An 11,846-nucleotide genomic window follows, 5' to 3' on the forward strand; every position below is an offset into this window, starting at 1 on the left:
AAAGTAAACATATAATTAATATTCAAATACCAGCGACCATCGATAGAAGTCGATAGCATGTCATCGATACATCGGTTGACTTTACAGCAGCAACACTGTCACGTAATTTAACACAAGCCGTATGTAAAAATGTCGCAAGCAAAAAAGGCCAAGCGACCCTCGGGCCTTTCGAAGGATGAAACTTGGAAGAAACTTGGCTTTCTACCCGCGTTCAAGGGTGGCAAGGATGGGGAGCCGAAGAAGTACCGGGCGCTGTGCACCCACTGTCGGAAATGCCAGTCGAACACCAGCATAGACAGGCTGATTATCCATAGGTATGTATCATAATTTTTCCCGCTCATTTGCAAGTACAGTCCGTAAAATGTATGTATGTGGCTACAGGAAGTCATGTCTCAAGTTCCGGGAGGATCTCACCGCAGAGTTCGGTATTAAGTTGGAGGCTACGGAAGCCGCTCCGGCAGAACAGAGCTCTTCCGGCTCCACAATTGACTTCACTTCGAATATTCTACTGGACAAACTGATCGACGAGGATGATAGCAGTGCACGCAATCAGGAATCCAACTTGGTGAGCTACTTGACCGATCTGGATCAACTGGTGATCCCGTCATCCGACGCCAATCGACTGCAGAAGGATCTGATCAAGGCGGAAACGGAGTACCTAGTGGTCAAATCCGAGTACTTTACCAAGATGAACGAGATATCCGAACTGAAACGCACCGTCACCTTGTTGGAGGCGAAAAAGACACAGCTGGAGATCGCCAAACTGCGTGCTGAATGCGAGTAGCCTAAGCTTTTTAAGTACACTACATTTTAAATTTCTTGAGAATATACAAATTTATTTAGATAATGAATAATAGTGATGCGGGGAGTTCGATTGAACAATTCATAAAGATGCCCGTCTATGTCGGCTTGCTGATTAAGACTACGGCCCAACTGTTGTCGCATCCCATGGAGCTAGTTCGTGTGAATATGCAGGCGAACGTAATCCACCATAGCCGTTTAAGCATAAACCATATGTTCCGGCTGATGGCCCGTCATGGATTACCCGGATTTTATTACGGCATTGTGGCTGCTTGTCTACGCTGTACTGTTCACACGATGTCAACGTACACGTTGTTCTACAACTTACGGGATAACAAGTACGTCCTAATGCTGCAGCCGTATAACACCAGCATGGTCCTGGGTTTAACCGGATTTTGGGGCGGCGTATTGGCAACACCGTTCGCCAAGCTGGCGGTCATTCGGCAGGCTGATCTTACGCGCGGATCCTACGAGAGGCGCAAGTAAGAATATGGCCGAATAAACATAAATGGGAATTTTCCGGTTTAATTTTGAAACCAGTAAATACCTATATATGTATCTTTTAATCTTCCAAAGCTATGAAAGTTAACCCTTTTTTGTAGCTATCGAAATTTTTGGAGAGGACTCAAATGTATGTACGCAAAGGGAGGATTTACTTACCTATTTACCGGTTGGAAGATAAACTCGCTTAGTAGCACAGCCGTGGCCGTGCTGTATACTCCTATTAGTGATCAGGTCCACACAATGATATCATCGTTCAACAGACTCGACGAGCCGTGGCTTAGCGATCTCATAACTATGGCGCTAACAGGCAGTATTATCACAGTCATTATGACACCAGTGGATGCGTTGGCTACGCTAACTTTAAACGAATCCTCACACTATGGCCGCACTTCCTATCCATATCTGTATCAGAAAATTATCCGAAAACATGGCTACAAGGGCTTCTTTTTTGGATGGAAACCGGCACTAATGGCCCTTATCCCACATACAGTTTTGGCAACATTTGTATATCGCTTCTTACTAGATCGCTATATAACATAAAGACCCCCATATTTATTCACAAATCTTGAGGTGTACAATTGACAGAGCCTCCTTGAATTCTGATAGTTGTGCGGGCATTGTTTCGGTTATCCCGATTTCCAGTTGGAACCTAAAGACTTCGGTGAACCGGGAAACGAGCTGGTTAAAAATAGAGACTGTTAGAAGTAACCGGAAATATATATATAAACATGAAAACATACTTTTAGAACTGGAGGTGCCTTCTCGTGGGCCACCAAACATTCCATTAGTACAGCCACAAACTTCCCGTAAAACTCCGGCAGGTGCGGATGCAAAGCTTGCAGAGGAATTGGCATGATGCAAACCATATAGCATCTTAGCAGTTGCTCCAACAGCGCAGTGCATACCTCGACACCTTGGAGCAGCTTGCTCGACTCCAGGACAAGCATTTGTAGGATGGCCTTGGCCCAACGATAGCTGGTGCTAACATTTAGAGCAAGGCATTTGTCCCGACACGCTACCAATTTATCTGGTTCGCATATATCCATGGCCAAAGCAGTTTCCACATCGCTGCGATTGATGGTGAAGTAGTATCCCAGTCGGATGATATACTGCAGCAGGCAAATTATAACTTTAGGGCTAGAGGCCATTGTCACGTTCTGAATGAGGCGCTCCAGCATGTCGTCGCATTGGTTCCACTAAAGTTGCAATCATATTTAGGTACAGTAACTAGGGTAAGTTTTAAGGTACCCACCGTGAAAGCATCTAGATCTACAAAGTGATCCAGACATAAATACAGGCAGTTCCAAACAGAGTCGATGGCTTCAATGGAGTCCATGTTGTACACATCCTTGAGGGCATGGTCATAGATCACACTGTGCACGTTTAGTGCCTGAATGTCCTTGGAATCCTGGAGGATGGAGTGTTTTATTGATGGTCTTGGCGTTAAAGTGGTCTAACACCTACGCTAAATTTCAACATCACTGAGAAGATCTTAACCCCGAGTTGCTTGTAGATGGTATCATAGCATTCCCGCACATTAAGACCCACGGATAGTGCGAAAGCCAACATTTGGGTGGGCATTGTGGATTTCTTTCCGTAACGAAGCTGTGGGATAAGGTAAGTGAACAAACTGGACTATCTGGATAGATATATGTCTGTTAGTGTATACCTCTAGATATCTGCCGAAACCATGTACAGCCCCTAGTTGTCTTTTCCAGCAATCCCTGTGCAGTTTCTTCTCGTAGTATTTCAGGATTTGAACATCCGTCGACTTCCACCAATTGGGAGACAGCTTACTAGCCAACTCATTGGCATTCCTCAGGAGATTACCAGAATCGTCATTTAGTTGGTAAATTGTAGGCGAAGCTGTCAATTCGCAAATCAGCAGGAGGAGCTTGAATCTCAGCTGAAAGTAAACTAGATTGTAGTTGTAGAATTGAATGTTTGCAAAGCACAACCTTTTCGTGTCCTGCATCGCCACTCTTCTGGAGGAATTCCTGCACCAAATCGTAGAGCTTTGGCAGATCCTGAATAAGTAGGGAATGGTAGCTGTCGAATTGCGACGTCTCCAGCTGAATGTTGTCCAGGTCCTCCTTCAGCTCCGGCAGCATATAGAACTCCAACAGCTCACAGATGTGAGTGGCGAGCGCTTCGGTGGTATCATCGCATGTCATATTGTTTTCCGAAATTCTTTAAAATTATATAGCATCCAAAAAGTAAACAGAAAAGCCGGCCAAATCCGATAACACTTAGAAACTATCGATTTAACAGAAGTGTTTAGATAACTTTTAGCAGATGTGAAAATGTTAGTAGAAATGCGTTCGTCACAATACTTATTTTTAATAAGAAAAAAATTTAGTTGTATGTTAGTGACGAACATAAAAAAAATACATTTTATTTTCACAAGTATTAAAAGAACAGGAAATACAGATGGCAATGGCATCTCTCTTTAATAATTCAAGTCAAATATAGCATTTGTATTGATTTATTATATTATTATTTTTATTTATTATTTTCACTACAAAAAGAACATCTATGTTTTGCTTATATTTTTTTATTTATTTAAACAGTTAAATATTTTTGTAATTGGCTTAATCAGGCGGTGTAGTAAGATTTAAGATTTGCAGGCCTGCAGCGCATAGGAAGGATGTGTGCAGGTAAATCGTCTGTCCAAAGATTGATGATCGATCGATACACTTGCCAATGTGCAGTGGAATCCGTTTCATCCTGGTTGAGTATCGGACCGAGTCATCGTATTCATTCTTGCCCCATCCACTGGCATAGCACACTGAGGTGGGTGGTGGAGCAGCTCCTTGGTCAGGTAGACATATCACATTGATATGATCGTTCAGTTCGAACGATTGCTCGATAATTAGAAGTGAAAAAATAATATCATAATATAATAATCACATTGGCACACACTGGCAATTTGTAGAATCGTGCACACTTTTTGGACTTTCACCAAATACTTTTAATAGGTTTCATTGTCACATTTTCTTCTTCAGAATCATTTAATATTTGGGTGCTCAGTTTTGAAACAGCACAAATTAAGACCAATAGTCTTAAGAATCCGTTAATTTTTATCTGGAATATGAGTCAGAAATTTTTATTGGAATTAAACAAAATAATTTCTTAATGTGAAAATTTCATCGATGCTTCTTTTAATTTCGTGTGAAAATAATTTGCGTGAAGTATTATCACTAAAATGGAGATGAATAATTTCTTCCGAAATTAGTGACGTTATACAATTACTTGCATATCTTCCAAGAAGGAATACCTATTTATTTTGTTCAATAATAAAATTGCCTTTATCTAACTTTATAATGATAATCGTTCTATACGATTTTGGGCTCTTAGATCGTGTCCTTGTTCATAAATACCTCGTTTCCAACTTTAATTTTACGGAATTTTGATTCACTTTGAGTTGTAGAGAACTGAATCTTGTAGTGCTCGCAAGCGCAGTATAGAAAAGACTGGTGGTCTCAGATTTAAACACAAACCTTCTTAATTTTAAAGCTTATGTTTTTAAGAGCTTTAGATTTTGATAAGAACTAGACACTGGAAAAAGTTTTTAAAGGAAAGAAATTTAAAAAAAAAATGTTAATTTAATTTAATGTGCGGGTAAGTAACCAATAAGTCTGGTTATAGCTATTCATCGTCTCCATAAACGTATTTTAACTGTTGCTCCAATAACAATCCAATTTAGTTTATTCAAATCTTTTTCACTCGTAGTTAAATTTTAATCCGGCACCACGCATATGTTTCTCGCTCCATTCATCAAAGCGCTCCGACATCTCATTGCCCATGTGATTGCGCCAATCCCCGATCTTGCCGTTCCGTATGAACTTGGAAGAGGATTCCGGGAGCACCTTCTCCAGATTCACCGCCTTGTTCGCCCGCATCTTGTCGAATGTGAGGTGATCGCACAATCTCTGCAAAGTGCTCACATCGAGGAGACTGTGAACGCCCAGGAATCTGGCACAGCGGCGAACCACACTGGGCAGATCCTTGACCATGTCCTCGTACTTGATGAACAACACATTATCGTCCTGGCTACGTTTCCAAAAGGGCAGCACGTGCCTCCAGTAGGATCCCATTGGTGTGTGCCCATCCAGAAAAAGATCCACGAATTGCTCAAAGTCCCCATTGATGCCGTGCAGCAACTTGCAGTAGTGATAGTAGGAGACGCAAAGATCCTTGGGATTTCGAGCAGTGTACACGATCCTCGGCTTAACCGTCTCAAATTGCTCGGGTAGCAATTGCCAGGACAGGTGGGAGCGTGCAAAACGTGGGCGTGGCAGATTGCGAACCAGATCCACGGTATTGCCAAACTTTTGGCTGTCAGGCGAGGAGAAAGTGCAAAGAGACGAAAAGCTTTTTGAATATGGATTTTCCCCGCTTCACTCACTTACATACACTAGTGTACAAGTATGAGTAATGTATGAGTTCAGAATGAAATAGTTTCTTCATACTTACGCCACCGCCTCGTGATGATCGGTGCTAAACAAAGCAGACAGTTCGATGAGCGGAGAACGCAATCTCAAATCCTGCTCAGCGGCCACGTAATCCAACTGGTGACCCAGCAGCCAGACCATCTCCTGGGCCCACGTCGATCCGGTTCGTGGATAGGACACCATCCACACGTCGTCCTGGTAAACGGGAAGCGATCGAATCGATTCGCCCAGCTCCACGTACTTCCTGGGAATGATCAACTGATCGGGTAACACCTCAACAAAGCAATTTTGGGCCGGAAAGACGGCATTAGTGCGTCGGAGTATGTCCGCCTCAAGTTCACGATAGATCAGCTGCATGGCTCCTATATCTTCCAACTGTTTTGGCCAAAAAACCAAAGCACAATGAAGCCAAAGTCAAGTCGAGTGGCAAGTGCAAGTTGAAACGAGGCAGTGAAGTGAAAATTGCCTTTGGGGGTTTCCACCAACACGAACTGGTTTGTGCAGCAAAAAAGCTCTTGTAAGGTGAATTCAGGCTTCAATAACTGCCTGAATAACTAAAATTGAAAATCATTAAAGTGAAAATCCTGAAAATCTTGAAATTGTCTCAAGTGCATTACTTGGTCTGATTATTTGAAGTGATCTCACTTAGCTAAGTTCGACTGTAGTTGGATGGCTTTTCGTTTGCGGTTCGTTGACTTCAAAGAGATCGTGAAATCGGTAGATAAACAACTATTGTTAGAAATAGTTAGATAATCATCTCATGACCCTTATGACACAGTTTAAAAGAAATGGTTCTGTTTAAATTTAAATATATTTCAATCCGTAATACTATATACACACGAAATCTTTATCTCAATTACAGCTAAATCGTCTTAATGAGCCTTCGTCTCCTACTTTTCATCCGGATCTTGTTGTCCATGTGCAACTGGAATACTACAACTCGTTGTGGATATATTCCGTGGTCACCTTGGCCTCGCCCTCGTGGAAACCATTGCAGTCGACTGGGTATTTGGCCTGTTGGCGGGCAATCGCAGAAATAGCGGTTAGAAAGCGGCGACAAATGGAAGTACAGAGAGAGAAAAATATATATGATTAGAATGTTAAACAACATAAATAATATAAGTATGTTATAATACTGTAATACCTTTCAAAAGCTTCATATTACTTAGAACAATAATAATATTAATACTGAAGAGATAGATAAGATAGGTGTCAAAAAGTATGCTGCAATATTTATTCGTACAAAAAGAGTACCAATTCCATTTCTTTCAGTGCACCACTGTGGCCGTTACTCACCTCGCAATTGTATGGCGCATTGATCACACCGAAGAGTGTCCAGAACGGCGTACCGGTTTCCGTGCTAATGAAGATTGCCGCACCCATGCTCCCGATCTTGACGATTTTCGGACTGACTCCGGCAATTAGACTGGACGCCGATGTCGGGCGATTCAGTTGGCTCTGCTGGGTCTGCTTGGGCTGGTGGTGCTGCTGGTATTGGTCGTGCTGCCTCTGCTTCTCCTGCTGATCGAGAGCCGCTGCATTCAGCTGGCAGAGCACGTAGCGATCGCATTGCGGCGACTTGGAGATGTATCTGTAGGCGCGGTGGACTTTCAGCACCGGTTCAATAACCTGTTTGCCATTTGGTCCATTGTCGGATGCGATCGAGTGCGTGAGCCATGGCGTGGAGGAGAAAATAGTGGCGTAATTAATTTAATTCGCTTCAAGCCAAGTGTTTAGTACATCTAACTGGGCCAAGTTATTCAATTATAACCAATTCATTTGAATTCGAAATGGGTCAAAGCATTTGCAAGGAGCATATGTGATAAATAGATATAGTTTTCAAAGATATAGTTTAGTCATCAATCAGTCACGAGGTCCTCAGCTTCCCCTGGGTGAAGGATGAGATTAAGAAAAGCAGCAGGCAGTACATGCAGAGGCTTCAAGACCACCCAAACAACCTGGCACAAGACCTGCTGGACACCAGTCAACGCACCAGGAGGCTGCACCGATCACACCCTTTGGACCTCTCTGGGATTAGACACGCAAATTAAATAAAATTATATACATACATTATTATATACATCATACATACAATATTGACAGTTATTGTATAGTTTCGCAACAATTTATGTAATCAATTAATTCTCTACCGTTAAGTTTAGTCATCAAATTTAATGATTGTCCGCGAAGGACAGTTTTAAATTAATATATCCAAAAAAAAAAAAAAAAAAAATCAGTCAATTAATCAGTTCCTATCAGCTAAATGTTAGATCCGAAAAAGTATCTTTTGTAATGCGATCAGCTACTATCAGCAACTTCAGTAGAGATCATATAGTACAAAACTTTAAACAGAACTTTAAGAAGAATTACTATTTAATTAGTGCTATTCTTTTCACCTCAGCTATTTCCTATTCCCAGATAAATATCTTTAATTACAATATCAGATCAGTTCAGTTCAGTTCAGAGAATCTGCTTACCTCCAGGTTGAGCGTATCCGTTAGCTTGTCGCTGATCTCGGTGGCATTGAACTGGAGTAATCCGCGTGCCTGGCCGAGTTTCAGCAGTTCCTTGGCATAGCCCACGGCCGGCTTGACGTACTGCCTCGAATCGATCTTAACGTTCAGATGATGCTTGGCCACATGGTCCAAGAGGTTCGATATGGTCTCGCCCGGACGGGAGGGATCGAAGTGGGTCTGCTTGGGGTAACCTTGAGACTTCAGCAGGCCGTTAAACATGATCTGTGCCGTCTGGAAGTACCTGTATAAGAAAGTGCCGAGAAGCGGGCAAATTGATGAGTTCCAATGACGCAGCACCGCCGAGTGAAAGGGTCTCTAGAAAGTGGAAGTTGTTGTGCGCCTTTGTTGCTGTCTAACGTTGGGGCAACGCAAAAAAAATTAGAAGTCCAAGAAGTCGGAGAGGCCTGACCTACTTAAGAACCATGCAAAAATGTCTGAATCCAAAGTCTACACAAAGAAAAATTGTTTAAATGCTGATTTTTTTATAATTCCCAAGTCGTTTTTCCTATGTGAAAAGTGTACATAGTTTTGGACGCTTGCTTAAGGAATACTTGTCACTAATACTTATACTATTGTATTTTAAATAACAGTTTTGATTGGCGGCCATTATGAATTGAGAAGATTTGTAGTTAAGAATTACTTGATTTTTCAGACATGTGTACCCAGTCTGCCGAGGCAATTTCCCCTGGCTAAAACCGCCAACCGGTTTTGGCCCGCTTTATTTATTTGTTTGTTTTAACGATGCCGTTGACTTCTGTATCTTCTGCATATCAACTGTAACTGTATCAGAGCCTGGACTTGGTACTTGCCACTGTTGTTGACCAGTTGGATTAGCAGGCACGTTCTAAAAGCACCAGCACCGAAAAAAGTGGGTCAAAAGGTAGCCGCATCGAACATGCTCGATGGCCAAACGGGTTGTCGCTAACGGGAAATGGTTAGCACAGGCTTTGGGAGCAGCTGTTCGGAATCTGATTCTGAATTGAAATCGGAATAGGCATCGGATTTGGACTGGAAGGTGGTCTTGGCCTGCGACCAAGAATGGCAGCCAGGTGCTAAATGCACTGGGACCGTTGCAGAGCAGAACGTGATCCACAATTAACACGCTTTGGCCATCATCATAATTTATGATCGAGCCACGTTGGCCGGCCGAGACTCACCTGAGATACACCTCGGGATTGGCCAGGTAGCTGGCCCAGTCGGCCAGGTAGAGTGTGGCCGACTTGATCCAGCGACGACGGAAGGATTGGTTGTTCAGCGACTCGAAGAGCTTATCATAGTCCAGCTTGCCATCGGAACCCTTGAAGCCCTGGAGGTGGAGAAAAGTAGAGTAATTAGTATTACAAATTAGAATTTAACAAATTATTTTAGTACCGTAGCATTTCAGAATTTCTATCTAAATTTAAGCTAGGAACAAATTTTAAGTTGTTTTTTGTTTTTTTTTTCGCTAATTGTTTCTATATCAATTTGAATTTGTATATTTCGATTATATTTTTTATAGATTTTTTCCTAATAGTTTACGCTTAACGTGTTCCTTAAGTCTTCAATGTGTGTATTATTATCCAATATTATATTAAAAAGTGCTATATTTTATGCAAAAAGCGCACTAAAATCTAATAAAAAGTGCTAACAACAAAACGTCAACTATATCTAGTTAAGTCTGATTTATGGATCCACCTTCATGATTTTGTTAACGCCGGACTTCTCGTACAACGCATCAGCCAGCTCGGAGTTGGAGAAGTGATCCCACAGCACGTGGATGTGCTCCAGGAATGGGGGCAGCACCCAGGCGTGGCTCTTGTGCTTCTCCTGGGTGCTCTGACCCTCGGGACCGGCGAAGGAGCTAACCGCCTGCATGACCAGTGGAAGAAGGTTCATCAGTCCGTTGTCGGATTCCGGTTCCGCGGCGGCGGATCGCTTCTGCCGGTGATGATGTGTGGCCTTATCGTTGCCCTGGGTGTTCATGAAGGCGGATGCCACTTGCAGTATGGTATCCAGACCAATGCCAGATTCAGAACCACCGCCATTGCTGCGCTTTTGCTGTGGAGTGGCTTCCTCGTCATCGCTCTGGGTGAACATCTCGAGGACATTGCCAATGATGGAGGGATCGAAGCCACCGCCCTGACCGCCCTGACTCTTGGACAGAAGACTGCCCAGGCCCGAGAGGATCTGCATGGCGCCACCAGCACCGCCGCCTCCTGCTCCGCCGCCTCCAGATTTGCCACTCGCTTGCATGAAGGTGCCAATTAGCGAGGCCACACCCGCCAAACCAGCTCCGCCTCCTCCATTGTTGCCACCGTTCTGGTTGGACAGCGCCTCCTGGAAGAACATGGAGGCCATGTCCAGCAGCGGATTGGACTCATCCTCGCTGGCCATAGAAGGACCCAGCGGCTGGAGGCACAGCAGGCAGGCCAAGAGCAGAGCTCGTCTCACGTACATTATGCTTCAGGAACTTTCACAATCACACACTTGAGATACTTTTGGGCCAATTAAGCGACGCAGCCACAAAACGCGGAAGACGCTCCACTGAGCACACGAAATATATGTATATACTATAACTATGTGTATCTAAACAGATATTACAAAGATTGGAGAACGGAGATCGCAGCGTAGAGCAGCCAGCACAGCCGAAAACTTTCTTTCTTCTGCGGCTCTGGGCCAGTTTGTAACACTTCTTAAGCCAGCGATTCTTTGGTTGCCATCGAACATGTTCGTTGTGAGCGCTCTCTGGGATCCCCTTTCTTCGGATCCAAATCTCCAACTCTCTCCGCCGCTCTCACCTGTTAACACAAAGACTCTCTCTCGCGGAATGGAATTCTTTACGCCTGCGCTTTGAACACGTCAGGTTTGCCGTCTTCAGAAATACACGAGACAAAAGAGAGGGCGAATAAAGAGCAGAACAGCTTTGGTTTTTACACGAAAAGAAAATTGTAATGCAAAGATCAGAAAAGCATATTTTGTTGGGATAGGGTTAAGTTAAATGATTATATAGAAAGCTCAAAACCAATTTTTTTAGAGAAGCATAATAAGTTCTCGATTATCAAAAGTAGTATCATTTTATAAAGATTGCAATCTTTTCTTTTCTTGACGTGTACCTGTTTCTATGGCTCACACTTTGTTTATGTTCCCTACCTACCCACCTACTTTCTTTTTACACACGATCGTCCGCTTTGAAAGTTCTCTTCTCGGAATGGTGGTTGGTGGACATTGGCAGTCAGATTTGGTGGCAACGTTTTCGTTAAAGCCGCCTGCTTGGGCTTTTTATGTAAATACGAGTATCAACACAACTTTTGTGGCTCTTTCTTTGGGTATACCACCAATGCGCTATTATTCGAAAAGAAAAAGAACTGGTCTTGGAAAATTGAAAAAAAAATTAAATTACCATTAATTCCTAAGTTATAATAAAACTAAATTTTAAACCATATTTGTTCAAATATTAATTTTGTTGAAATGTTAAATCGTTTATACACCTTTTCGATTGAGTTTTCAATGAATACTATAACCATTTTCAGTGTAACTAAAAGTTATATAAAATATTTGATAACATTGCATATCCGCTATATACAAGGGTATA

At 42.7% G+C, this 11,846-nt stretch overlaps 5 protein-coding genes across 6 annotated transcripts; 2 read left to right on the forward strand and 3 right to left on the reverse strand.

Annotated features, from left to right (window-relative positions):
* The first annotated feature begins 84 nt into the window (after positions 1-84).
* On the forward strand, positions 85-858 carry LOC117144486. Its single transcript, XM_033309666.1, has 2 exons — positions 85-314; positions 382-858. The coding sequence occupies exons 1-2, from the start codon at positions 130-132 to the stop codon at positions 782-784; spliced, it is 588 nt and encodes a 195-aa protein (XP_033165557.1). The 5' UTR covers positions 85-129; the 3' UTR covers positions 785-858.
* LOC117144485 lies at positions 836-1,862 on the forward strand. Of its 2 annotated transcripts, none has more exons than XR_004459645.1 (2): positions 836-1,340; positions 1,404-1,444. XR_004459645.1 is itself a non-coding variant. In XM_033309665.1 (2 exons), the coding sequence occupies exons 1-2, from the start codon at positions 847-849 to the stop codon at positions 1,843-1,845; spliced, it is 879 nt and encodes a 292-aa protein (XP_033165556.1). In that variant the 5' UTR covers positions 836-846; the 3' UTR covers positions 1,846-1,862. The 2 variants fall into 2 exon arrangements, 1 of the variants encoding a protein (XP_033165556.1); XM_033309665.1 differs by having other exon boundaries at positions 836-1,283; positions 1,404-1,862.
* LOC117144484 lies at positions 1,815-3,562 on the reverse strand. Its single transcript, XM_033309664.1, has 6 exons — positions 3,264-3,562; positions 2,975-3,211; positions 2,770-2,910; positions 2,558-2,713; positions 2,046-2,501; positions 1,815-1,983 (listed from the first exon to the last, which is right to left on the reverse strand). The coding sequence occupies exons 1-6, from the start codon at positions 3,477-3,479 to the stop codon at positions 1,858-1,860; spliced, it is 1,332 nt and encodes a 443-aa protein (XP_033165555.1). The 5' UTR covers positions 3,480-3,562; the 3' UTR covers positions 1,815-1,857.
* A 1,332-nt stretch (positions 3,563-4,894) lies between these two features.
* Positions 4,895-6,173, reverse strand: LOC117145369 (luciferin sulfotransferase). Its single transcript, XM_033310992.1, has 2 exons — positions 5,782-6,173; positions 4,895-5,643 (listed from the first exon to the last, which is right to left on the reverse strand). Exons 1-2 carry the CDS (start codon positions 6,114-6,116, stop codon positions 5,028-5,030), a joined length of 951 nt encoding a protein of 316 aa, XP_033166883.1. The 5' UTR covers positions 6,117-6,173; the 3' UTR covers positions 4,895-5,027.
* A 378-nt stretch (positions 6,174-6,551) lies between these two features.
* LOC117144577 lies at positions 6,552-10,894 on the reverse strand. Its single transcript, XM_033309836.1, has 5 exons — positions 9,950-10,894; positions 9,433-9,581; positions 8,237-8,516; positions 7,056-7,388; positions 6,552-6,773 (listed from the first exon to the last, which is right to left on the reverse strand). The coding sequence occupies exons 1-5, from the start codon at positions 10,709-10,711 to the stop codon at positions 6,693-6,695; spliced, it is 1,605 nt and encodes a 534-aa protein (XP_033165727.1). The 5' UTR covers positions 10,712-10,894; the 3' UTR covers positions 6,552-6,692.
* Positions 10,895-11,846: the final 952 nt, after the last annotated feature.

This window comes from Drosophila mauritiana, chromosome 3R (genome assembly GCF_004382145.1).
Source record: "Drosophila mauritiana strain mau12 chromosome 3R, ASM438214v1, whole genome shotgun sequence".
NCBI lineage: Eukaryota > Metazoa > Arthropoda > Insecta > Diptera > Drosophilidae > Drosophila > Drosophila mauritiana.

Excerpts from the sequence above, each read along its gene's own strand:
- LOC117144577 (XM_033309836.1), bottom strand. The coding sequence starts at position 10,711 with ATGTACGTGAGACGAGCTCTGCTCTTGGCCTGCCTGCTGTGCCTCCAG. Across the intron at positions 7,389-8,236 it reads CGGATACGCTCAACCTGGAG|GTTATTGAACCGGTGCTGAA; the intron begins GTAAGCAGATTC and ends AATGGCAAACAG. Across the intron at positions 6,774-7,055 it reads ATGCGCCATACAATTGCGAG|GCCAAATACCCAGTCGACTG; the intron begins GTGAGTAACGGC and ends GCCCGCCAACAG.
- LOC117144485 (XM_033309665.1), top strand. The coding sequence starts at position 847 with ATGAATAATAGTGATGCGGGGAGTTCGATTGAACAATTCATAAAGATG. Across the intron at positions 1,284-1,403 it reads GGATCCTACGAGAGGCGCAA|CTATCGAAATTTTTGGAGAG; the intron begins GTAAGAATATGG and ends CCTTTTTTGTAG.
- LOC117145369 (XM_033310992.1), bottom strand. The coding sequence starts at position 6,116 with ATGCAGCTGATCTATCGTGAACTTGAGGCGGACATACTCCGACGCACT. Across the intron at positions 5,644-5,781 it reads GATCATCACGAGGCGGTGGC|CCAAAAGTTTGGCAATACCG; the intron begins GTAAGTATGAAG and ends CTCGCCTGACAG.
- LOC117144486 (XM_033309666.1), top strand. The coding sequence starts at position 130 with ATGTCGCAAGCAAAAAAGGCCAAGCGACCCTCGGGCCTTTCGAAGGAT. Across the intron at positions 315-381 it reads GACAGGCTGATTATCCATAG|GAAGTCATGTCTCAAGTTCC; the intron begins GTATGTATCATA and ends ATGTGGCTACAG.
- LOC117144484 (XM_033309664.1), bottom strand. The coding sequence starts at position 3,479 with ATGACATGCGATGATACCACCGAAGCGCTCGCCACTCACATCTGTGAG. Across the intron at positions 2,911-2,974 it reads GTTTCGGCAGATATCTAGAG|CTTCGTTACGGAAAGAAATC; the intron begins GTATACACTAAC and ends CTTATCCCACAG. Across the intron at positions 1,984-2,045 it reads AGGCACCTCCAGTTCTAAAA|CTCGTTTCCCGGTTCACCGA; the intron begins GTATGTTTTCAT and ends ATTTTTAACCAG.